We start from the raw sequence: 27,362 nt of genomic DNA, 5'->3' as shown, positions 1-27,362 counted from the left end.
GTTCTGCTGAAGGTTTCTTCCTGTTAAAAGGGAGTTTTTCCTCTCCACTGTCACTACAAGAATGCTTAGTTTGAGTTATTGCCTTCGAGTCAACGAGTCAATGCAATCACCCGGTTTTCCTTAGATAGAAAACTTTGAATCAGTTTGACTGTATGATCCGATTGAGTTGTAAAGATGACACATTTCACCCTTATGCCAGACTGGTAGGTAAATTGCAAAAGATCCAACAAGGACTTCACCAAGGACAAAAATGGTCAAGGACCAACATATTAAGAGTCTTAAGAACTGGGAAGAAAAGCAGGCAGTTGTCAAAGGGGGTAGTGGTAGGGGAGACTTGGTTGAAGTAGTGTCTGATTTACCCTGCAGAAGAATTGGTTCAGATCCTTTACGTATCCCAATATTATATCTGTGACCCAGACTTTATTAGAGGCTCTTCCAGCCACCTTGATTCTGTTTTGTTGCAGGTCGTCTATTATTTCCTGTGGATTTTTTTGCATTCCTATTCATCCCTTTCCATTCTTTAGCACAGCTCTTAGCTCCTCATTTTGTGATCAAAAGAATATATTCTTATGCCTGAGAAAGTCTAATCCTGGACTTGTTATTGGAAAAGCTGTTGCCTTCACTAGGGGTACGGTATTGTCTTTACAGACATTAACCCTGTTCATCATGCACTCTGTAATGCAATTAGTGTTTTCCCAATTAGGTGCACAGGGCTCTTATAACACAGAAGAGCTTAACAGGGTAATGGCAGAAGTGGTAACCCTTATGTCATTTTGGTGTTGGCATAAAATAAATCCATTGTTTTTATTATTTTTTGTACAGCAGGTAACATATTGGACCCAAGGGTACTACTGATCAAATAAATTAATTTACAAAACAAGGTCTGCCTTATATCATATGTATTTGCCTTACAATATGTAGCTCATTGTAGAAACTTAAGAAAATATTCTGGGGAGTGACAAGACCAAAGTTGAAACTTTTAGAAGTTTTCCTTACTATTACACAGAACGACAAAGAGATAAAGCAGCAAGCCCAGCTCTAAAGGGCTCAAAGAAGCCAAACTAAAGGGCTTTTTTAGTGGCCAAGTGAAAGTCCAGGACTTGAACCTAATTTGACATGCTGTAGCATGATCTTTGAAAAACTTTCAAGAGTGCTGAAAAATACATAAATAAAACCATATTAATGAAGATTGAACCAAAATATATTTACATTTTTTTCAGACACTCATTGTTAGCCATCATAAAAACCTGCTGGATGTTTTCATCCAACTGACAACATAAAATAGTCAAAGCATAAGCAAATATGCCGTTTGTTTCTATGTAATTATGAAAATCCAAGAAAAAGAAAGAGCTTTTGTATTTAAAACATCTTAAATAATATGGATGATATTAACAAGAAAAAGTACAGATCGTAGTCTGTTCCATTTATTATAATAGAAAAACAACTGAAAAGGGATTGAACAGCAGAGGTGCAGAGGGGACATACTGCATTTAAACAGAAATAACCAGTTCAAAGCTGTTAAGAGTGAATAAATTAGGAATGCATGGGTGAAGAACAGGGATATGCCATCATAGAAAGATGAGTAGATCAAAGTTTTAGAGAGTTATTATTTTATTGAAAAAAATAAATCCCATCCCAGCCTTTTCTCTGATTTATTATAAGATCACAGCCAAGTAAAGTCCATATAATACAGGTTTCACTGTGGGACTCTTGCAAATTACTAAGAAAAAACAATAAAGTGATTAAATTACCATCCAATTTTTTTAGCGAATAAAAAAAAAAGAAATTGCAATACTCTAAATATTTCTGATAAAGGTTATTTAAAAGCATTGTTCAAAAAGAAATACTGTTATTCAGTTTTGTACATTTATCTATTTTTGTCTACACAACACAAATAAAACAATCACTGCATAGACTAGTTTTAAGTTTAATGTTCCAAACTCCCTTTTTAGCATTAACATCTGATGGGTAACTTCAATAGCTATGGGGGAAAAAAAATTGAAAGTTAAACTTTTCTGAAGTTTAACTATAGTTATGAACACACAATTAAAATTGGCTTTGTTTATTTCAGGTCAATCTATTTTAAAATTAATTAATAGCTTGTGAATTAATGAAACTGACACCATAGACCATCTGTCCCACTGTAATTTGACCCTCTTGCTGTTTATATAATGCAAGATAATGAAAAACTGAGGAAAAACCACAGAATCAGCAGTTTCTAATCTGTAAGTAAATAAATGAGCCTGAGAAACAGGATGTCACCACAATGTGCTGTGCTGTATGTGGATGCATTAACTGATTTACATCAAGATTCTTACAAACATAACAGACCAATACTGTACATTTGGACTTTGACAACAATAAGACTCATCAATACGTGCTTTAGGGCTTTGTCGAATATTCCATATATTAAATACAATTAACTAAGCAGTTCTAAGCTATTAAATCGTCACCATGGAAATGATGTCATGTGAATTAACCAAGTGATCTATATATATATATATATATATTTTTTTATTAGGCTGCTTATAAAAAAGATAGGATTTCTATAGCAACATTAGTAAACCAGGGTGGAAAAATTTATATTTCATTCCTCAAGTTTAAATTTCTGTCTTAACTCTCTGCCTGAAGTTGTTTCTTTTTTTTCTGAGCTTGTGAAAGAATGAGACGAAGGAACTGCTGTTAGAAATAAAAGCAGATACTTTGCTCCTCAATGTGTAATCTAAGTGTCTCTTATTTGAAAGATAAAAAACAGTGACTAATGAGATGTTTCGCAGTACAGCTCTCCACATCTACAGCAGACAGCAGCAGCTGGACTCTGATGTGCTTGGAAGGCAGATTTCCCCTCCATGGTGCTGTAGATAAATCCACTCCCTGCCCTTACACAGACTTGTAGATTCAACTCCAGATACACTAGGTCAGCAAATCCATGTGCCTCACTTCAGAATCGATATGAAAGGCTTTAAATGATTGATCATTCTTTAAGCTTAGCAGACATATTCCCATAGAATCATATACTTTTCTGAATTCATTACATCAGGTGGAATTAATCCCCAATAAATAACTGTATAAAACAGAAAATCACACATGGTAACAGTAATAAATACTTAAGAACTTTATAACATTTGTTTGCTTAAATCTTGGCCTATTCTTACTGACATAACAGGTTTAAAGGCACACTATGCAACATTTTTAAGTTAATTAATGTGTTCTATAACGTTATGGATGATTAAATGAGTCATTTCAGGTTGAACAAAGGTATTCTCGGCCGCCCTGGTGGTCTGTGGGGGAAATACTGCACTTGCAACTGCAGGAGCACCGACCCGCACCCACAGGCTCAGAAGTCTCGTGAGAGTCAGTCTTGCTTTACGGCGAGAACTGCTACACCCCCCAGTTAAAAGCATTCTCGTTGCTAGCACAGTGGCAATCTTTGTGCAGTTATGCTACGTTCACGCAGCAAAAGCGCGTCTGCTGCTTCCTTTTTGCTGCTTGTACCAGTTAGTTCTTTGCTGCTCTGGCTGTGCGGTGCAAAAGTGTGTCTGACGCGCTTTGGGCGGAGCTTCACTATCCTTTCTCTGCCTTGCAGCTATATTTGCTGTGATCAGAGGGAATAAAGTAGTTTTAATATGTGTTTAAGTGAGAAAATACACCTGAAAACGTAATCAGTGCCGTCAGTTCATTCAGATTATTATCCTGCCTTCAATATTTTTTCTGTCGGAGCCGCTCAGACCCCCACATACCAGGGATGCGCCGACAGTATGGATCCCTTCATCAGCAGCGGTTCACCGCGGCAGCTGGTAGGTGTTTTTCATCTAAATAATCCAAACTGCATATTCTGCCGGCAGATTTCTGCATTTTAAGTTAATTTAGGCGTCAATAAACTGTTTAAGAGGAGTGATCATCAGCGCTGTGTCTCTCTCCCTGCGTTAAACGCACCCGACGCGCTGCTTCAGCTGCTCAGACGTGCTGCGCCTGCGGCTCAAAACGCGCGCCGCGGGACCTTTTGCTGCGCCTTGACGCGCGTCAACCATTGACTTTGCATGTAAACTCGCTGCTGCTGTCGCGCCAGCTGCCCCCGGTGTGAACGCAGCATTAGTCATTCGCTGCTAAGCTCAAAACAACCGCGCCTGGCTTGACGGAGAAACCAGGAGAACAGCTGAGCATATTTACGACAGTGCACTTTTACTTTCGCCCTCTGGGGGGAGCCTCGCTGGAAAATCAACACCGGTTGCATAGTGTACCTTTAACTAAGTCAGCATTTCTCACACCCAAACGTTTGTGATGGTCACTCTGAAACACTGTTTTGTACTTAAACCACATGGTCGCTGATTCACTGATATGATTATGGTCATTATCCACTTTGAAAATCCACTCAACTCCTGATGTCATCTATTTTGTGAACTGCACCGGTACTTCATGCAGCAAAGCACCCACACATGACCCTGCCATCCCCTAATTGCCTTTCTTTTCTTATGTTTTGTTGTTGCAATCAGATACAAAAATAAACTTGAAGATAATCTTTGATGATTAAAGTGTTATTTCATGTAGTAATTCAACATAGCTTTAAATTTTCTAAGGAACCCTCCAGGGTATAAAGTTAAGAAAATCAGTTCCAATTGATTATTTTAAAAATGTTCTCTGTTCCCTTATCATGAGCAGTAGATAAGAAAGCTTAAATCGATACAACAACAGCCAAAGGGGTTTGTCTGTAGGCAGCAAAATAAATAAAAAGAAATTTTAAAAAATATTCCTTGTCTAAAGCAATTATATTCCTAAGGTATAACTCGCAATTTAGATTTCAATAATTTTTTTAATGATTTAAAGTAATTTCTGCAATGCAAATTTTTTTTTTAAATGAATTGCCAGGACACGTCACATGCACCAATTAATGATACTGAAATCAAGTAAGCTTGTAAGATAAGATGTAGGAATAGAGATTGCTGGTTTTGCATCCTCTGAAAAACCAGCACCCGAGTAATTTGATTTTTTTAGCCGTTAAAGTAACTTTAAATGAAGGCCACCTATAAAATAACCAGGAATAGACTAAGACATTTTCATCCTGTAATAAACCAATATTTAACTACAGCTGATAAATCTTCACTGTGATGCCAATAAATTAGACCCTGTACCTCAACAAAATACATTAAATATGGAAATTAAAAATTATAAATCAGAGTAAGGCAGTAAGACAGTAAAGCAAGAAGAAATGTCCTAAAGATTAGGACTAACAGTTTAAGGGATAGGAACCTTTAGTTCTTTTTTCTCCCAGTCAAGTCTGACTTCTTTCCAGAGGACATCTGTACAATTCTTTCTTTTTGGATCAATGTCTGTCCTTCTTATTCCTCAGCATATCCTCTTCTGCTACTCTAGGTCATTATATTCTACACCAAACACAACAAACTGAAAAGTTATCTCAATTTACCTCCTATAGGTTTTTTTTGTGTTTGTTTAGTTTCCTGGCTGATCTTATTTTGTGGCATAATCTCTAGATTAAATTTGAGAATCCCAGCAAAATTCTAAGCAGAGATTTGTCATTCTTCAGATAAAAAACACGTTTCTTTGGAAAATGTTAAGATGTAGCATATATCTCAGGCTATTAACTTCTGCCAAAAAGGGATCTCTACATCCCATTATGTTTTTATTTGGAGGCAGACAATGGAAATATTATCTGACTGATTCATTTAAAGATATTTTTTCGACTATAAAGATTTCTGCCATATGCTTTTACACAGCTGCCCTTTGCAGACATTCCAGTTCTATCAGGGAAACATATAACAAAGACAAATGCAAGAAACTGCAAAAATCAGTTTAAGGAATAGCAAACAGACGGAGGGATGTGAATCAACAAAGAATAAATAGAACAAAGGACTCCAAGCAGCTAACTGAGCCCATTGTTTCATCAGATCTCTGTGTTGCTCATATCCTGACTCTCCTTGTACAGAGAGGACAAGTGAGAAAGAGTCCAGCCTATTCAATTACAAAGTGGGAAAATAAACCCTTTCCCAGTGATATGAAATACAGCAAGTAGCGGAGATTACAAAAGGAAAACTGAAAGTGTATGTTGTCTTAGTGGGTTTCTGATTGAGAGAAAGCATACAAGCATCCAACCAAAGATGAAAGACTGTGTAAACCCAAATTAATGCAGAACTGTGACACCTCTGTTTAGTTTTGGTAAGCCAAAGAAGAGAGAATAAGATTATTGAGTAAGGTTTTTTTTATGAACATAGCTGATTTTAAAGTAGATCAACATTTTTTTTAAGGTTAAGATAATGTGAATTACTATTGCTTGGACACAGAAGGAAGGTACAATTGGGCATGTCTATAATTTCCTTAGTAAATATTTTTCTGTCTACAGGTTTTAAGATTATAATCCCACCAGGTGCTAATCATAGATAATCTACACATTTAGATGTCAAAATAAGCACAAAAATATAGCTGAATAGAGTCTACTAACAGGAAAAAATATTGAAGAAATGCAGAAAATGCAACAAAAGTCAACACAATAGGTGAACTCTGTCATTTTTAACACTGCTCCCACTCAGTGATAACACAGCAGCAGGTTTAATCAGGACTGAAACTATTACAAAGTTTCTTATTACCTATGCATTGCATAGAGAACATTTCCTGATAGATAAAGCAAAAATGCTCTTCAAGACCTTTGCAAACTTCTTATTGTAAAATATACGACTATCAATGCTTATACACATACTGTATTTCTAACACTCTTGATCTATTGGTGAGTATAATTTGATCCTAAAGTGGAAAAAACACAATTTCATGGAACAACAGCCACAACCAGGTGCACAAAGCATTTCTGACAGAAGTGGAAAAATGGTTAAAAAGCATCTGCTGGTTCTGAAATCTGCTGGTTATTGTTGATAACAAGCTTAAGATGAAATAATAGTGATTTTATTTTGAGGTCAACAATCCGGAATACACAGAGTGGAAAAAACTTTTCCACATAAATCAATTGAAAGGCTATTTGGTTGCAGATTCTTGTACAGTATGTGGTTTTGACATTTTGGTTGATGCTGATTTCGGATGGTGAGGAGTTTAGACCGAAATATTGCATTAAGTTCATTTAGATTTATTCTCTGTAATTCTATGTGCTCTTCATCATGTAAGATAACTTTTTATTTTCTTGGTGTTGTCTCTACCCTTCTTCCTTCATTTAATGCTCTCACAATATTACTTCTCTAATGGTAACAGCACCTCATTTACACAGAACATTTCCTGCTGTGATTATGCCGACATGACTTCCACTGTATCCAGAAACCAGCACACACCCCTTTCAGGGAAACCAGAAGGAAACCGTAAGTCTAAATAATATGTAATAATGCATTCAAGTGAAGAACAATGTCTTCAAGTTGAACATTCATTGAAAGAGCCTTGAGATATGCATAAATTAATCTACTGCATGTATCTTATTATAGTATAATGCAACCATCATGTTCACAAGTTTTTATAAAATGTTTTATTCTGTCTTTCATTTGGTCTGGTTTTTCTGTCTTTACCCATCTCCTCTCGTTTGCAGTATAATATCTATCCAAATAAAAGATTGCAACAGAGCATTACAAGGTTTTACTTTCTTTTACAAAACAAGGAATAAGATCCAACTCAGAGACATCATTCATTTTCTGTTTAAAAAAAAAAATCATGAATATTTGAGTTTGGTTTTACATCGAAAAGAACCCCTATGAACTAGAAGACGTTTCAAAGAGAATGAAGAACAAGTTAAGGTACAAATGTGAAATGGCAAAATCAAATAAGATGCAGGTGATTTCAAATGTCTGTCATCAAACCTCTTTATACTTATAAAAATTGGCAGTCTGCTTTGGGATAATTCCTCCCAACCTGTTAATTTCTACCCTACATAAGGATATTTTAGACACACTTTGAAAACCACAGATTAAAAGTATTTTTTAAATACTTTCCCATTGTCAATTTTGTAATAACAGTCTACATAGTAGACCTGTGCTGATGTTTAAGGATAGCATTTATATAAAAGGTATAGTGGAGGCTCTTCACGAATTTTTGAAAAGACCTGTCTTCTCCACTTAAAAAAACAAGGGAAAAGCACAACCCTATACCGACTCCCGAGAGGGAACGTCTGTTAAACACGTGCAAGAGCATGCACAAGCCCATTTTTCCTTGTGCACTGTCTAAAAGTCACTGTCTGCATCGCTCATACAAGCTTACTTTCCAAAAGAAGATTTTCAATTTTTTCATTATGTCAGACTCACCACCGGTAAATGAAAATGGGTAGGAGCACATAGGACGGCCTTACGTAAACATATAACCAGAATGATTGACAATTAGGAGGACCACTTATTTTGATGATCCGCCTGGAAAAAGAACATCCTCCACTATACCTTTAATACCCATGATATTACAATAACCGCTAATGGTACATTGGTTGCCATATGCCGGGGTGCAGATACCATAATAAGTAATCAAGCAATCAAGGTTAATACAAAGAAAAGGAGTGTGCTGTAGTTGATGACTATAAGCAACGAATGAGCACTGCTGGCAACTGTATTTTATTAAAATGTTCAGTTTAAAAACTAGATAGAGTCCTTAACAAATATACATAAACACAAGTAAACACTAGCAGCAAGTTAAATAAATTGAGGTTCAATATTACTGTGTAAAATATTAAACGAGAAAAGGATTTATTTGGTCCACTTGTTTGGTCTGAAGCAAAGACCATATTGTTTTTCGTTAGGTTGTTGGTATTGAAATTGTACAAATTCTTCCGTTCTTAGCATAACTTGTAGACACAACACACATATGACATTATAAAAATGTCTTTGATATCAATTGTTTCCTACAATTATATTATTTAAGGCTTCAACAGGGCAATGCACGGTTCCAAAATCTAGCAACTACAAATTGGTGAGTGCAGACTCGCCTAGAGCACTGTGAGAGTAAATATTAGGTTAGATTTTACTCACAGAGGGCAAAGCTCAGAGAAGATTTTCAGTAGAGAGAGAGTGAAAACCCACTCAGCTCTTCCACATTTTCTCTTTACTGTTTCGCAAAACTGTGGCGATGAGACAAATACAAAAACTAACAAAAGACTGAATTCCAACTCATACATTCCAAGTATACAGCAGTATTAATATATAATGTATATACAAGCTTATGCAATATTTTCTCTCTATGTGTACTGAGAGCTCTGTTTATAAGCTACCTGTTTGAATCTTTGCTGGCTTCTGGACCTTAACAACAAATCTAGTTCAGTTTGAAGACAAAGATACCAAGAAAATGTTATACCCTGCAAATAAAAAAGAAGCCTTGAGCAAAAACACTGTCAGGCTCTCAAGTGTTTCTAAAAGTTATTTTAATAGAATGTAACCAAGTCGGGTGGCAGTGGGCAGGAGGAGCAGCTGAAGAAGATAGACTGTTTGGCTTTTGCACAAACAAGTACAATGAAGAGAGCTCTGTGGAATGTAGAAAATTTTTAGGATACACACAAACCAAGGCAGTACACACATACTGAACTTTTCTCTGCAGACTGGATGAAACAGGCTCACCGTTTCCACACAGAGAGGCATTGTATGCATAATCCTACAGACCACAAAGGCAGCTTGCAGAGAAGCAGAGCTTTTCATGTACAATCTACACCTGCTGTTGGCTTCCTCGGTGTGAGCTGCTTGAGAGTGAGTGACAGAGCAACCAGAGGACTGATTGGCTGTAGGTTCAGGTTACACTTTCCTTTTGTTCATCTTAAAATGTTGTAAGACAAAGATTAAGAACTTCTTTTCAGGAATAAAAAAAAAACTAAACTAAAACTTGTTGATTTCAGGGCAGTTGATGAGACCACAGCAGGGGAAAAAGAATCCCAAAAAAGATGAAATGTTTGGCTGCAGCAGGGAGCTGAAAATCCAAAGGCTAGAATAAGACTAAATAATGTCTTTCAGACATAAAAGACAGCTCTTTTGTAGGGCAGCCAGTTTTTTCTGAACAACCAACAAAGTAAATTGACACTAAGAACAACATGCACTGAGGCTACATAAAATGAAATACTTCTTATTCTTTCCAACCAGCAGAGTAATAAATCATCACTAAATTTAGAATAAGCATACACAGTAATCTGTTAAAGCAAAGCTTATAGAGTGAATGAAACAAAATAAAACATACTGATTATTGGCCAGTAAAAGCCTAACTGGTTTTATACCCTTAATGAATGTATAATATAGTTATGCAAATATTATATTTGATATGAAGAAATTTTATTAACAGCCTCCATATTTTTTAGAAATATGTAAAATTCTTTACATCTAATCCTGTTAACCTTTCTTCTTTGTCTTACTAAGTGTCTAGCTTTCAGTTTACTTTTCTTCAAAAGAACTGAATCTCAAGAGCCACTTTTAAAATTAAAATATGTTCTTTGCAAAAAAAGGCTGTGTGGAATAAAGTGATGAGGAGGTTAACATTAAAATAAATGTACAAATAAGGGTAATCCCTATTTTTGATGACAGTAACACCCAGAAAAATGAGCTCAGCTGGTTGAGCAAAATTACAGTAGGAGGTCTGGCATGGTGTGTTAAAACACAAAGAGGTGCTTGTAAGCAAAGTTTGCACACAGAAGTAGGAATGCACTAATATCATAATGCGGTATTAATGTCATGTTTATGTATCTGTTCCTGGGTGAGGGGGCTGCATGACTCTTTCCTCTGAATACAGCAGGCCAGCATTAGTCACCACTGCAGTACAACCAGTGACTAGTTGAACCTTGTTAACAATTATTTACAAAAACTCAAAATATTATATGGTCTACAGTATTTAAGGACTAGACATCTACAAAATACAGGTAATGTGCTGTAAATATTTTCATTAGTAAAAGTTACAAATATTTCAAAAGAATAATCTACAGTTTAAAGCACTCATACTCCTTAGACTTTTTAAGTCTGTCACATTAGCGCTATAAACATAGATGTATTTACATAATAAAAAGAAGGGCATAACTGAAGTGTAAGAAGGAAAATATGGTTTTGTTTTTGTTACAAATACAAATCTGAAAAGTGTGGCATGACTTTATATGTATTACAACCAACTGCCTCAAAAAGTTACCCAATTAGTAACTGGAGTGTATTTGTATTAGTGTTGCACCGATACCGATACCAGTATGGGACGGGGCCCCGATACTGCCCTAAAATGATGGTATCGGTATCGGCGAGTACCAACAAATAGGGCACCGATACCATTTTGAGAGCCATAAGTTTATTCAACTATTGTCACCCACTCCTGGTAGGCAATGAAAAGTTCTGCTGGATTCACTTTGTTTTAGATTTTTTCCTGCTTCACAATTATTTTACATTATTATAGTATCGGTATCGGCCGATACTGCACAGCCAGGTATCGGGTATCGGTATCGGGGCCAAAAAAATGGCATCGGCGCAACACTAATTTGTATACATCCTGAGATCAGTGTAATCCAGCTGTCCTGTGAAGGCCTCAGGTGTCTGTTAGGGAACAGCATCCTCAAGACCAGGGGACACATCAAATATGTCAAGAAGAAGGTTGGAGTTAAAAGCTGGGTTAAAGGTATAGTGGACAATTTTCAAAAATTTTTGACCCACCATCTCCACTTTAAAAAAAAAAGTGCACATGCACAACCCTGTACCCGCTCCCACGAGGGAACGTCTATTAGCCCTTTTCTCATGGTGCACGCTCTGTTTAAAAGTTGCTGTTTGCATAGCTCATTAGCTCACTTTCAAAAAGATTTAAGGAAAAAAACTTTCAAAGTGGAGCTGCAACTACAGTTGCTGTAGTCTGGGTTGGAGTATACAATAGAGCACACCGTTGCAAAAAATTTAAAAACAAAATGTGAAAATATAGAGTATGAACCCCTCAGGGAGGCACTGTATTGGATGCTCGACATAACTTTTACAGAGAGAAAGGAGAAACCTTGGGAATGAAAAAAAAATGTCAACAATAGATAAAATGCATAAATAAGCAAATGCAACAACAATGAGTTTTAAGGAGTTGCCAAGATTGTAAGTGTTCTTAGCTGCCATGAGTGTTTTAATATGTCAGTGTGACACAAATTCATCTTTCAGCCAATCAGTTACCCCAAGTGCAGTCAAGATGAGCGACATTAAACATACACAAATGCAGGGCATATACACTGCATGCTAAAGAGGATTGGGAAGAGAAATACTGAATTCTGTAGGACCTAAAAGATGTATAAAAATACATCAGTGTCCTAATGACAGATAGTTGTATGTGTTTAGCAACAGATGTCTGATAGAAGATTAAATATGTTAACTAACCCACAGCATCACATGCTTATATAAACATCTCCTCCATAAATACACTTGTTATCATGCCTACAAACATCCCACACAGATCTACAGTTAACACAAAACCCAACTGGAGCCAAACTTTCCAATCTGATCAGAGTAAAGAAAAGTAAACAAAGCTGCAAAGAAGCATTTATTGAACCTTACATGATTTTTATCTTGCTCACATGGCCTCATATCTGTCCTTCTAAACATACCAAACATTCAGTGGGCGGCCCAGTGGTTCAGTCCAGCCGTAAAGGCACCACATGAAGTCCAGTGATCAAAGAGGAATTTCACCAACTGCTACGGTCCATGTTCAGCTTCTGGCATTCCGCCAGTATTCTCCCTTGTCATCAAGACCCCTGATGTTGTAAAGGCGTTAACACATGTTTCTCTACAGACATGTATTTGTGAAAGATCAAAGATTTCTTCTGAACTCTGCACAAAACAGGCTCCAAGGAAATATTAGTTTTAAACATAAATACCTTGTGGTAGTTGTACCTAATAAGAGAGATAATTCAAATTTATGTGCAGCATTTTTGCCACTGAATATCCATTTCTCATTAATGAATTAAATAAAAATGGATGCTTATGCACACTGGCTCGTGACAAATTGTTTATGATGCGCCTCCACACATGGTAGGCTGTTGCTCCCTTGTTTGTCTTAAAGAAGCTGAGAATAAAATCAAAAAAGAGAAGGAAATTATGAGGCCTGACAGCCAACTGTGAGCATCGGTAACAGAAAAGAAAAACATTCACATTTCTTGTTATTAAGATTACAAAAACTTTTTTCCATTAAACTCATCTAAGTCAAATTTTTAGGAGTTTAAACATTCTGGAAAAAAAAACAAACAAGAAAGTTTGTTACTAGTCTGTTTTGCCGAGGTGAGAGCAAGCCTTCCCCTTGAAGGTAAAAGACAGTTTGCCAAGTCAGCACAACCCAGTGTTGTTCTTCTCTTTTCCAGAGTCACATTATCCTGACAGAACATGCTGCTCAAAAACTGGCGGCTGTCCTGACTTTTTGTTTCCTCATTTATTTCACTGATAAATGCAACTTTCTATAGAGGAAAAACACTCTTCCAGTAATTAGACAATAAAAAAGCCTCACAGTCTCCCCCACCGACAAGAAAGCTAAACCTAAATACTACATCCAGAAGGGCAGTTATGTATTGTATAATTCTGACTACAGGCAAGGGGAAGATCTGCTTCAAAAATAATCTAAAATCTGATGTTTGCAACTTTTTCACTTTGGTTAAAACTATCCTAATTCCTTCTATTCGGTTCTATTGTGGCAGCACCTCAGCTATGATCCTAGAATTAGTAAAGCATAGATCGCCAGGTGTTTCATCTTGCTCCGTTTGATATTGAAGCGCCTGCAGTTGTCTTTACAGTACAGCTCCTAAGACTGTGGGTTTCCTTCAGTAATGACATCCCACAGATTACGTAACTGCCACTGCACGGCCCTCAGGCATCAAGTATCTGCTACTGTAACCATGAGGCTGTCAGTGGTCCCCATCCCCCTCTCTCATATACAGTCACTGTGCCTTCACAGATTGCAACAGACATGAGGCCTATTCAATGTCCCATTGTATCTAAATGCTCTAAGAAGGCATGTGTTTGCTGGCAGGCTTTAGGATACAGTATCAGCACAGAAACTCGTGAGTAAAGCTCAGAACTGTGCTTTGCTGGCTGAGAAAAAAGGAAAAAAATAGTCACAAGACATAGTGGCTTCAGCCTTACTGCTGCGATTCTCTGCGTTACATCAGCTGAGTCAGGAGATCTTCAACAGAAAGCAAGAGCTCAATACATTTCAGGAAGACTGCTCGAATTGTTCTTTTTTATTTAAACATCTTTCTCACATCTACTCATAAATATGACATTGACTAAAATAAAACAATGAGAAGCAACACAGCACTTTGGAAATCGTGTGAGCGTATGCTATTGAATGAGGATATTTTCATTTAAAAGTAAAACTCCTTGCCATTTCTTCTCATTGCAGCAAAACTCTAAATAAATATCTGTTTTAGCTATTCTTAAAATATTAGAGCTTTAACAGCATAATCATTTTAAGATCAGAACAGAAAAAAACATGGAAACATTTGGGCAGTATAAGCAGAAAATGAATGCCCTCGGTGCTTAACCTCAAGGCTTCACTCCATGGTGGCAATACTTTGAAAATAAATCCTCAACTAAAACACCATCAAAATAATCCTATGGTGGGAACTTTAGTAGATATATAGATAGAGAATACTAGCCCACATATTTGGTATACTTATGCTATTTCAAAGCTGTCTTTACGGTATAATTGCTCTTCCAAAGTGTTTATGCTACTCTGAAAAGAGTGGGTTATATATTTACTCAACCACCCTCGATCTTATATTCCTAAAAAAAAAAAAGAAAAAAAAAAAAAAAAGCAGCTATTTTTTTAAAAGCCATTGCAACTAACCACATCCAGAGCTCATGAAAAAGAAGAACAGAATTAACCTGTGTACCATTTCATTTTAGAATAAATACAGCTTTTCTGTCAACACTAAAGGTGTGTCTACAATCAAAAGTGATTTTTTAGACTCTGAGAGAACAATTGACATGTTATCGGTTTGTATAGGGAGGTTCAGGAGTGCTGACGCTAAGCAGAGGATAAGATTTTTAAAAAGTGAAATGCCACATTTTTGAGGACTATGCTGAAGCAAGACAAACAATGAACCAAGTGGAATGAAATTCATAGAAGTTGAACATTTTTAACTTCGGTGCATTGCTGTGTCACAACAACCAGTCATGGACTAGATGCGGCTGTGACATAGGGTAAAGGTGCAAAGCAAAGATGAAGCTTTTTTTTTCAATCAACATGGAAGAGACAGAAAAATTTTTTATCAAAGGAGGAAGCAAAGAATGCTCTTAAGAGGATTGTAGGTGCCTTTTAGAAAGCTTTTTTAAATTACCCCTTAAAGGACTGTAAAAGCATTTATCACTAGTCATCCTAGTGTCTCCAGCACAGTCCCAGGCCAGCCGGCACTTCTCCCCTGCTCTGATGCTCTCTCTGCCTGGTAGACGTCTCTGAAGCAACTCTGTCTGAATTTAGACAGAGATTTGCTCCCCAGGGGAATTCCTTGTGAAATATCAGGTGAGCAAAAGTCTGTAATTAGATGGTAAATTGTTTACATTTTTATATGACCTTGTCAAAGTCTTAACCTGGTCCAGTTAAGGATCTGTCCCAACATTTGATTGCCTATTCTCAAATATTCTCTGTCCAATTTGACTAAACTTTAGTTATCAGCCAACAACAAATTTAGCTTCTATATGCGCAAACCAGAGTCTTATACGTATCTAAAATAATTTGTAAACCACGTAAAATGTTCTTCCACTTCAGTTATGAGTAACCTAAAACTATGTTTTCATGCGGGATTTTATGTTCAGTCACATACACATCCCACCCATCCCCCCAATACCAAAAAGTTTGGGTGTGCTAAAACATAAAATGAGAAAAAGAGCTATTAACGCTTTTTGCTTTGATTATTTTTATTAAGCACTGCAACCGGTTACTACAGGAACATAGCTTTAGAGCGTCATCACAAGAAGGCAGAAGCTTTTTTTTACACATGGTTGCAATAAACAGTGTAGTGCCTGCTAACAAGACAACGCCTTAAAAGGGAAGACAAACAAACCAGATGAGTCTGCCAGAAAAAAAAGGAGGGGGGCTGGGGGGGTTTACTCTAGTAGTAATGTTTTGTCTCCATAACCGGAAACATGACTATTCATGCAATCGGCATGAATATGGTTTTCAGTGATTCAGTATTCTTTTTTTCCCAAATTTACTTTTCATATTATATATGTACATAAACAAAAGAAACATTAGAAAAAGATTTTATCTATTTTTAGATCGACCGTTTCTACTGACTAGGTCGAAAAATGCATAAAAATCCAAAGATGGACACTAACGAACAAAATCACCTACATTCTAAGCTCTTCAAGATGTCGCTTACCAGGATTCAGTATTATACTGTTGCAATTTTTCTTAGTTTCATTGCAAACAGACTGATGACAAAGACTAGTCCTCTAGGGTCTGCCTCAAGCTACTTTTTAATGTAAACTCTTTAGGCAACCCAATAAATATTGCCATCATGCTGAGTGGATTACAAGTATGAATAGTTGCAGCTGTTTTGAGTTGAAAAAGCACAAAACTGTTTATGTTCAAAGTTAAATATTTAGTTCCAGCTTCAACTTAATCAACCTAAAAAGGAATGGCAAGACATTTTTTGCTGAATTCATTAAGAATGGCATTATTTTGGCAGAGGAAATGACAAACATGCCTGTCAGTGGAAACGTCAGCTAAATACTAAGGATAACCGTGCTGAAATGTTTCCAAGAGCGCAGCAAATGCAGAGAGACAGAAAAATACATAATTCATCTAAATGCAAACACAGAAAAGGTTCCTACCAGAGAGGCAGATGAAAGTCATGTAATCTCCCTGACCACCAGTGGCAAGGAAAGGAATCTTCTTCTTTGTTCTCCTCTTCACTTGTACACCAGCAAGCATCCTCTCATCGTGAGGTGTGAAGAGCTCCTTGTTGATGGCCAACTTGACACTCATCTCCGATACCGGCAGGAACAAATATGGAAGGCAACTAAATTGAGAGATCTAATCCTCACTAAGAAGGGGGAGGAAAAAAAAAAACAGAAAGCAAATTTAATTAGTTGAAGATAGATTTTACCTTTGCCAGACAGTCAATTCTAGCTCAGATATCATTCTAAAATTTACTGATAAATATAAATGTATGTGACATAATAAAAAGTAGGGCATAAAGCATTAATCAAGGCCATTAAAGATGCTCAAGAGCAACAATGCGAGAGATTTAAGAGGACGTTGCAATTGAGTAGCAAGGCCATATATATATATATATATATATATATATATATATATGAGCCATTGTTCATATTTCTTAAAGTTTTCTGGGCACTTGAGCAGTGAAATAGCATACAGCAATCTAAAGCTCTGTTAACTCCCTGTGATTTAGGGCAGTTATCGTCGGAACATATTGGAGACAAGGCAGCATGTATAATGGCAGGAAAGCAGTGTTCACTTGGTATAACTATCTTCTAGTGTAGTACATGGTCATAAAGAAGTGGGTTGTTTGGATCTAAATACCCTCAAGAGTCTTGTGGAGTGTAACCATTGTCTCAGCTGCATTCATTCGAGACACAGAGCATCTCAGATTACACCTCACTGCTGATAAACCAATCTGCCAGTTTCAAGAGAAAGCTATACCTCAGAAAGGATAGCACTAAACAATACCCTCATCAAAAATACTTGTTCATAAATACCAATAATTTGTTTGTTTTTTAAAGAGGACATAGCATATTTTTAAAAAATCCAAAAACCATATCCTGTATCAAAAAAAGGTGAACTAAATTATGCCAACATATAGTTTATAAATTGCTAATAGTAGTATTATAAAATGTACCATTCGTATTATACTTAGCATGTTTTTTTTTTTTTTATGCTGTGGAGATTTACTACTGTAGACTGTTTGGGAAAATGTATTTGCTTTAATGCCAATGTTGTGAACATTTATGGGTTTTCATAGTGAGAGCAACTAAACTAAAAAAAAAAACAGATTTGTTCTGAACTTTTCTTTAAAAAAGCCAAAAGAAGACAAATAAATCAATTATGAGGCAAAATGTCATCCAATCAAAGACTAGTTCTCAACATCTTTCGATATCAGAGCATTTTTTTGACTACATTATCTACTATAGTATTAGGCTTGTTAGAGTCAAAATAAAAATATATAAAAAATGAAAAAGACTACATAAATGACTGATGAAGTTGAAAGTCAAACCCAAAATACAAATCAATGGGCTCCCAATCAGAGCAGTAGAATTTCACCCACACACAAAAATGAACCAAAACTTTTAATGTGTAGATCTACAATCCCTCAGGCAAGTTGTATCCTGAGAGAAGAGATCGATAAAGCAATAGAAAGTTTTCAGAGTGTTTTTCAGGAGCAGACAACCTTAGGAGCTTGTTCGCTCTATCTGGCATAGCAGGAACTTGGGAGACAAACTTGTACGCTTCATATGTTCAACAGAACAAAAAGCCAGAAAACAGACTAAGAGTTTTCCTATACAATAAAATTACATGGCTGTATTTTGTTGTTTTACACAACATGTGAGCAAGAATTTCTGTATGTAACACTTCCACTATTACCAGAATTGTAGCTACCTTGGAATGCCTTTACACTAGATGCTTATCAGCAGTATCTTGCAGTTGAGAAAGAAGGCTTACAACGTCACCCCTGAAGATGTCACCACCACACATCTTCCCTCAGGGGGCCCAGCCAAGCACATCATGACGGGGGAAAAATAAAACGACAGCAACATGAGCAAGAAAACAAGTAGGAGGGGACAAAAACCTCCAGGCAGTGAACTGTAGCCAACTAGGTTGCAGCTTATGGTTTGAATTTGTTCAGAGTTATGCAACACTAACAGCAGCAGGGTTACATAGTTGTAGCCAAGGCGCTACTGTGCCACTGGAGGGAATGCACATACATTTAATACTGTTTGTCACCCCATTTTCACTCAAACACTTCATGACTGAGAGCATGTTGTGCAAAGGAATAGGAAGACCAGTTCTTTTCCTGCAGCATTCCTACGCTTCACTCTAGCTCCGTGGGACAACATCAAATCTGTTCAGGCAGTATTACTACTCTCTTTGTACCTCACTGGTTTGGCATCGGCGGGTTAGGCTCCAGTCGCCTCTTTAGCAAATACACAGTCAAGACTGAGCAGAAAAAGAGGAAACTGATCTGAAAGCAAAGGTACTAAAAAAATGTCCCGAACAAAACTTAACTGTACTGAAAGTTACCAGATCTCTTTTACGATTATCCCATTACACATAAAAAATAGGTAATGAAAAATGAAGGCCAAAGAAAGTGTGTGTTTAAACTTCTGTTTGTCTGCTTCTGTCTCCGTGAACCCCAGTCGGCCTTGGCAGATGGCCGCTCACACCGAGCCTGGTTCTGCTGGAGGTTTCTTCCTGTTAAAAGGGAGTTTTTACTGTCCTATGATGCTACAAGCATACTTGGTGTGAGGGATTGCCTTCGAGTCAATGAGTCGATCAAATCAACTGCTTTTCCTCAGAAAACTTTGAATCAATTTTAATGTTTGATCTGGTAGAAATGTAAAGTGCCTTGAGATTACATGTGTTGTGAATTGGCACTAAGAAAGTGTGTTTAAACTAAATTTTATTTCTTTTAAAATTTGTGTCTCTGGTCCTGATTCAACAGCATTTAAGCTTTAGGGAACTTTAATTGTTAATTTTAAGTTTCCTAAAGCGAGGGAGCTACAGAGTGTCTTTAATGCCTATATAGGAAATGATAAAATGGCGGGAATGCAAATAAATTAATATTACCATTATCTTTTCAAAACCACTGTTTTCATATTCATTCTGTACAATAAATAGTCAAGTTTAGTTCCAGTTAAAGAAAGTAACTCAAAATCATGATGCCACAGCCACCACTTTTTAAAATTGCTCTGTTTTCTGTGTTTTTGAGAATTCAAATTCAATCTGCCATGGTAGTTACTAGAAATGTGGGCAGATTTTTTTTTTCTTTTTAAATCTAAAAATGTATAAAGTAAAGTTATATTCACGAGGGCAGTGAACTTCAGCTCCAGTCCTCTAGAGGAAAAGTCCCGTCATTTATTCCTAGAAAAACCTTTGAAGGCGATGAAGAAAAACTCCACTGGTTCAAAGATTGAGTTTCTGACTGAAAGCTGATCATTTTAATTAAAGGAGTAGTAAAAGCCAAGCAAAGAACAATAAATCAATAAATTACAAGAGCTGTAAATTACATGGTTAAACTGTTGCAGAAGTAAAAATAAAATAAATAATAATAATAATAATAATTAGATCTGACAACAGCCAATGAAAACTGCTGATGGAGGCGAGCAGTGCAACATGATGTAAATTCTTAATATGAGTTCACCATCAACTTGAGTTACACAGAATTCTGCAAAATCTCCTTCTAATACACACGCCCACACATCTGTACTGTACATGTCCAGACCACATCTACCATTTCTTTTTCGCACTCTGCATTTCTCTTATACAACTTTGATGAATTCAGACAGACTAAAACTCAAATATTCCACATTCTATTTAATAAAGGCAAGGAAATTGGGTGAAATATATAGAGCTCACTGACTGTTCTTTCCTTTGACACGATGTCAACAAATTTAACCAGTGTCCCCTGGATACCGACATGCCAGCTGCAGGGGTAGTGACTGACAGTTCTGTCATCAGTGAATAAAAATTTAATTTATAATTGCATAGATACATAATATATAATGATGTAATTTAGTGAAAAACTAATTTTGGATAACAGCTGACTGATTGAGCAAGACTCCTATGTCAAGTCTGGGGCCCTCGTAAAGATTTGTTTGTACCTGAGAGAAGATTAGAAATAGGAGACAAATTATGAAAGAAAGCTTTTCTCCTAAATCCTTTGTGCAAATGATTTAAGAACACATTTGTTTGTACGAATGCTTCTGGCATGAGAACCAATGACCCCTCACAGCAGGTAATCTAGAAACATATTGAATGTTTTTAGAACAGTAACTGAAACATTAGTACAAGATCAAATAACTCATAGGGGTGCAGGCATAATGTCTTTTTGAAGAACAATTACTTTCCAGACATGGAAAGTCATACAAACTTAGAAAGGAAATTGGGTTTTCTTTTGTTTGTTTTCATTATTTCAGGGATTTGTTTAAGACTTAAAGCTTTGTATGAGGACTACAGGATTAGAATGAGGGTCAGGCTGCAGTGATACCAGGCTTTGGCATATGAAATAAAGAATGATTCTCAAACTTTACAGTATATGGTTTATGCTGTTTTCGGAACAGTACTTAATTGTATAGCTGTGAATCAAAAGCAAACCATGAAAATAAACTCAGTTCTACAATAAAATTGTATTTCTGCTTAGTTTTAGGTGTGTATTTTGAAAGCCAATTGGAGCCTTACTACTCAAATAAGCTTGAGTTGACGCACCAACACACCGCTGGTATGTTAACAAATAAACCCCCCTTTTTCTTTCTACTAAGGCTGCAAGCTTAGGCCTGGAGTCAATAGCTGTTTGACCAGCAGCAAAGATCAAGTGGAAAGCAGTGAAAAAGGTTTTACTTGGAGGATTTCTGTGAGCCTAACTTTAACTGAATTAACAAAATCTAAACACTTCTTTATTAAAAGTACAAGAAATTATGTTTTATCAATATAACCTACAAAAAAAGATTAATTGTATTCTTCAAGCTTCTCAAACTCCTCCAACTCATAGTCAGCTGGCCTTGGAAACTTGGGAGGACAAATTAGTTTCTCTCTTTTCTCACTAAGCTCTTAGAGAGGTATGACAGATATAAAACACTTTGCTTCATCTGCAGCCTTTCATGCAATGCTTTTAATGTTGACTCAAAGCTCTGAACAAGACCTCAGGGAAAAAAAAACTCCCACACTTCCCTCATCTTCATGAAAACAAATTATCTGAGCAACTTTAAATGATTGCAGTCTAACGTTACCCCAGTCAGAAAATAAATCAGACTCCAAACATTGTAAGGTTTTAGTTCATTTCTGTATGTTTACGTTTAAAACATTTTGATAAAAAAAAAAAGTCATTTAAAAAATAAAAAAAAAAATTGAATCAAAAGTACAGTGTTCTATTTGTTGATTGTAGCTTCTGTTCACTGCAGCTGCACGGGTCACAGGTTGGTAAGTAAGACCTCCCTTCTTTTCAACAACAGTTGAGCTTTCTTTTGGATTTCCAAGGAGTTCCCAGGACAGAAGGAATGCACAGTGCCTCCGGCGTTTCAGTGATCCACCTGGCAAACCTCCAAAGTGAGGTCACCAGGAGACATTCTTATCAGATGCCCAAACCAGCTCAACAGACTCCTTTTGATCCTTAAGAGGAGCTTCACTCCAGGCTTCATCTGGATTACATCTATAATGTAGAGCTCAGCCAACCCACAGAGAAGAGGGAAAGAAGCACATTTATATTGGCTTTAAAAAGGTATCAAACGTTCTGACCAAGTGACCCTTAACGCTTTTTCACTCCAAACTATTATTTTACGCTCTCCTTATTTGGGTCTAAAGCTGTTAAAGTAAATTACATCTGCAGATGATTCCTCCTGGTGTGAGGTGTCATTCATTTCCACCATAATGATCTAGAGACACAGATTATTGCTCAGTAAAAGAAACTAGCTAAATAAATAAAAAAAATGTGGTTTAAAAACAGAGAAAACCCTAAGACCAAGAACCTGTGGACATGTATATGTATATGTATATATGTATCTATGTATATTGCACTAAAATTGGCTAATTCTATTAATTAAAACATGTTGGATGTTGTTTCCACAAGACATTATCCTTATTACCTCTGCAATAGTCAGTAGACACATTGAGTTGATCCATTATGGGCCTAAATAAACACCCTGTTAATTACAGTCAACCCTAGGTCCTGCAATTGAAAGCAAAACAAAAGCTCCAGAAAACTACTAGAGCTCCTGAAAAACGTCCCTCCTCTGGAAATAAACTTTTAGCCGACTTTCAGCTGTGTTCCGTTTCTTCCTGATTCTGATTCAGACCAATTGTCTAATATTTTCTGCAAAATATTCATTGTGCCGCTCCGGAAACAAGGCAAACAACAAAGGACATCACACTAGGGTGCAGTGTGCTTTATGAATAAAAGAATTCCTAAATCCTTCAGAGTATTTGTTCTGCATTAAACTAACATAAGGATCAGGGCTTCACAGAAAGAAAATAACTTAAAGCATATATTCAGTTTTTGTTAGGTGATTCAGTGGATGATAACGGTATAGAAGGCCAAGGAGGATATAGTCTAGGTGTGCACCACTGAATGACCCTCCAGCTCCTGCAATGAGCTAATTGGTAAAAGAGCAGCACCTTAGAGCATTGAGGTGTTTGATAGGAACAGCATAAGTAGAAGAAGCAAATGCAATGCACTTACTAACGGATGTATCAAACAGAGCAGGGATCATTACCACAATAACTGTAATATGTCAAGGTCACACATTGAGGCATTAACAATACAAATGTGAAAGTATATCAGGCAAATGCAACAGATCTATATCTAGTGCATACAGAAATGTGTTTTTGTTGTTTGTTTTTTTTCAATAACTTTGAGGTAAAGATGCTGTATGTTTTCTATTAAACACGTACACAAAAATATTAGTTAAATACTTTTAAAGCAGAGGGATAATCACTGCTGTAAGACAGGAATGGTGACTGCAGCCTCAGAGATTTAGCCTCCTGAAGGATTTCACATATTAGTGTCAAATTGTGAGGGGGACAGATGCAGGCTGAGTACATTCTCCTTCTTCCTCATAACTAGACGTAGAACAAAATATACATTTCTTTCTGCACAGAATAAAGTGTTTGAATTAAAAGGTCATGGACACCCACGGAGGGAGCAAGCGGAACTGTACATGCTGCTGACCGTAAGTGGACAGAGAAGTATGGGGGAAAAGTACAAGCTGATGTTTTATTGCTTATAAGAGCAATAAAAGATATATATGGCTGTCTAAGTATGCTAAAGCCATGGAAGACCAACCTGCTGCAGAGGTGCAATAAAGGAACACTTATTGGAATATGCCACTCTCTCATACTGGTGCATGAATACAGCTGAATGCATGTCTTGATGGAGTCGTGTTTTAATTTACTTAATTGTTTCAACAAGAAGATCGTTTAATTATTTGCTTTTTTATGAAAACATTAATTTTTTTACGTTTGCAGGATTTCAACCCACACAAGAAAACAGCCCAGCACATCACAATAAAGTATAGGGGTCATAGAAAACAAGACTTACAAAATGAGGAACTGATGAAGAAATACACAAGAATTGGGAAGACAGCTGACATGACAGTTCTTTAGCGGTCACTGAGTGCCGAAGAAGTGTCCCTGAAGAGGTAGATGTTGACAAAGGATAAAGCTTTTCACAGAGTACCGTATGAAGCCATGCTAACAGACAGTTGAGGAGAGAAAAAATGCTGTTCATAACAAGAAGTTATGAAAACAGTATTGATAAGCACAGCATTGAAATGACTTGGGGTGTGGGAAATGTTTGATTTGCTGCCAAATATACCGGTAGTATCGATCTTTCAGTTCCTAATTTAGATTCTTAAAACAAAACAATTTTATCAAAAAACAATGAGGGGAAATGGGCTTTTGCTGTGCAGCGCAGCACCATATCTGTAGTTGAGGCAGTCACAGTAGAAGACGTGGACTGACTTAAACCCCAAACAACATGGATTCTGATCAACATATATAGCACTTGCTACTTTTTTTTAGCAATACATTTCATTTTGGTAGATGGGATAAATATTGCAATATATAGGGAAAATATTGTATTGTGACCCAAGTATCGTATCGCAACAATCATGCCAATACTCACCCCTAGAAATGACTGAATCACTTCGATGCTTTAAGGTCTTTTTGCCATTTCTATACATCTTTGAAAATGAAGGTCGCACAGTCTGGAGAAAAAGTGGAAAGGTGCAGAACCCAAGTTGCTTGAAATCCAATGAGACGTTTCTACAGTATAGAAAAATTTAATATGGGCTTTTTCCCTCTGCACAGCAATCTACTAAACAATGCTAGAGCGTTTTATGCTTCCCCCACTAACAAGCTTTATGTTTATGCCAATTTAATTTTCCAGTAGGACTTGAAAACTCCCCCGCAATGCCAGAAGTACCGTTTTCAGTGTAATGACCATGGTCGTCACTCTGTTTGATAGGCTTGCAAACTAACCTAACTCATGCCCCTTAGAGATTCTATTAGGAATCGTAAAAAGAAAGACAAGAGACACTAGAGCCAATAGGACAGACAAGCTGAAGGTCGCTATTACAGCAACTTGGTTCCTCAAAACATCATTCGGCAACAGGCAGATTGCCTTCAAATCTCAAACAAGCCTTGATCAAAGAGTACTGATACTGTACAATACAGACTGTTTAGGGCTGTTGACATTTGTCTATTGCAGACCTACTTTTATTAGAATTATGTAATATTCTATTTCAATCTGAAAAACTCAAACAAAGAGAAAAGACAATTAGGAGACATGTATTAATACAGAACTTGGCAGGAAACATAGCACTTAATTTTGATAGATATGCATAAACAAGAGCAAAGGATAGGGTTGAAACTGGTGACTGCGGGTTAGCAAAATATATGCTGAGCTTTATGGGGAGATCCAGTGGACTGCGTGAGCTGAAACTAGAGCTTCACTCAGGGACCTGGAAGATGGTAGTCCAATTGGATAACAAAGGTTGAGAGAACCTGTCCATGATGAGCAAGCATGAAGTGACAGTGGAGAGGAAAAACTCCCCATTGGGAAGAACCTCTGGCAGAACCAGGCTCAACATGGCGGTCCTCTGCCAGACCAGTTAAGACAAGACAGGGAACGCAGTAAGAGTCCGAGAGGAATGACGCTCTGATGAAGCTTTAGCTACGATGGCGGAGGAAGGGCTGGAGGTGGGTTGAAACGGTGTCCTCTCAATGAAGTCACAGCACATCCACCGCCTGCGCACAGGAGCAGACAGGTGCGTATCGGAGGCCTTTTTAGATTAACTTTGGATGCCAATTGGCTTTGGTGGAGGTGTGGTTCAAAGCTGGTTGGCTGTGTAGCAGGTGAATGTAGGAAGCAATGAGTTTTTCAGTTAAACTTCTGCCTAGGCTCGATTATTCTGGTTTTCATCCCCTATAAGCCATAAAAATTTTAACTTTCATCAAAATTCTAATCCCTCTTTGTAATGGTTTGACAAAAATCCGAGTATAAATTCTTATATTGAATTACTAAAAATAAATAGGCACATTTATTGGATGAACAAATACTATTCCATTAATTTCAAACCTGTTTATTGAAAACAACAATCAATAGCCTCACATTACAACGCATTAGATCAACATTGTAGAGTTCAGAACCATTTAGCTTTGATCAATACTTAATAATCTGATTGCGGGAAATCAGCCACGTGGGTGGGATGATATAGCAGCACAGCCTATAATCATAACAGGGAGTTATTCCGATTGCACAACACCCGGATTCACCTCAGACTGGGAGGAATTTGTCAATCTACTTTCAAGTCTCATACTGAAAAGGAGCGTCTCCCCGTTTGCGCACATATTGGATTCCCAGATAAATAGAGTTTGTCAAAAGCGATGAGGACCTGCTTAGACTGTTTGCCTTAACAGGAACTGATCAAACATTCATCACAGCCATGGCTCATAAAGTTTTATTATTGAGGAACACTATCACGCGCGCAGTTTGTAGGTGAGCGCGTGCATGCGCCCTGCAAAGTGGCAGAAATGTTACTGACGCAGTCCATCGACTAGAAATCAAAACAAGGGTAGAAAACACTAAATAAAGTTGTTGTTTTTTTCTTGGTAAAGAGTCCTGTTTCCATACAGTACTTCAGCAGGTGTAAAGCTTTGCGTAACTTACCTTTCTGTATTAAATAGAGCCTTGTTTTTCCTCGTGCGGTCTTCTAATCCTTCGCTGCCTGTCTCAAGCTGTCAGTGCGCACCCAGTCCTGGGGATCTGCAGCCTCTTCCTTATTGGTAGCTGTCTCTTCAAACTAAACGGTGGCATTTCGTGTTTGACATCGCGTCGACTTCACCTCTTTCCAATAGCTGTTGGTTTCTTGGTGGCGGGAGGAGAGATTTTTCTTATTTTTAACCTCCACTCCTCTGCTGTGTGGACAGCCTGTGCCTGACAGAGGCTGAGTGTGAATGGGAACCAGTAGCAGGTCCCCCAGACGCGCACCAATCACGCAGAGCGTGTCACGCCTCCTCCTCTTTGCCCCTGTGAGATATTTTATACATGCAAATAAACAGTTCCAACAGCTTTAAAAAAAAATAAAAAAAATCTTATTTATTCTCCTATAAAACTGAGTGGAATACATCACAACTTACTCTGAAAACGGATGCTTTATATAAAATTGAGTTGACAGTGGTGCGTCTTGAATTAATGCAGCCCTGGGCTCAAGGAACTTATCCTCCCCTCAAATAGCACCTTT

General features: G+C 37.1%; 1 protein-coding gene across 2 annotated transcripts in view; it reads right to left on the bottom strand.

The window, feature by feature from the left end:
• The window catches only part of stxbp6 (syntaxin binding protein 6 (amisyn)), a 61,394-nt gene extending 34,320 nt beyond the window's left edge, over positions 1 to 27,074 (bottom strand). For both annotated transcript variants that reach the window (XM_015402900.1, XM_015402901.1), the window contains exons 1-2: positions 26,789 to 27,074; positions 16,725 to 16,936 (exon numbers count right to left, since the gene is read on the bottom strand). In XM_015402900.1, coding sequence (XP_015258386.1) covers positions 16,725 to 16,878 — 154 coding nt within the window. In that variant the 5' untranslated portion in view covers positions 16,879 to 16,936; positions 26,789 to 27,074. The remainder of the gene's footprint in view (positions 1 to 16,724; positions 16,937 to 26,788) is intronic.
• Between the last annotated feature and the right edge of the window lie 288 nt (positions 27,075 to 27,362).

Source organism: Cyprinodon variegatus, unplaced genomic scaffold (assembly GCF_000732505.1).
Source record: "Cyprinodon variegatus isolate N-32 unplaced genomic scaffold, C_variegatus-1.0 Scaffold1407, whole genome shotgun sequence".
Classification (NCBI taxonomy): domain Eukaryota; kingdom Metazoa; phylum Chordata; class Actinopteri; order Cyprinodontiformes; family Cyprinodontidae; genus Cyprinodon; species Cyprinodon variegatus.
This window is presented reverse-complemented; position numbering and strand designations above follow the sequence as displayed.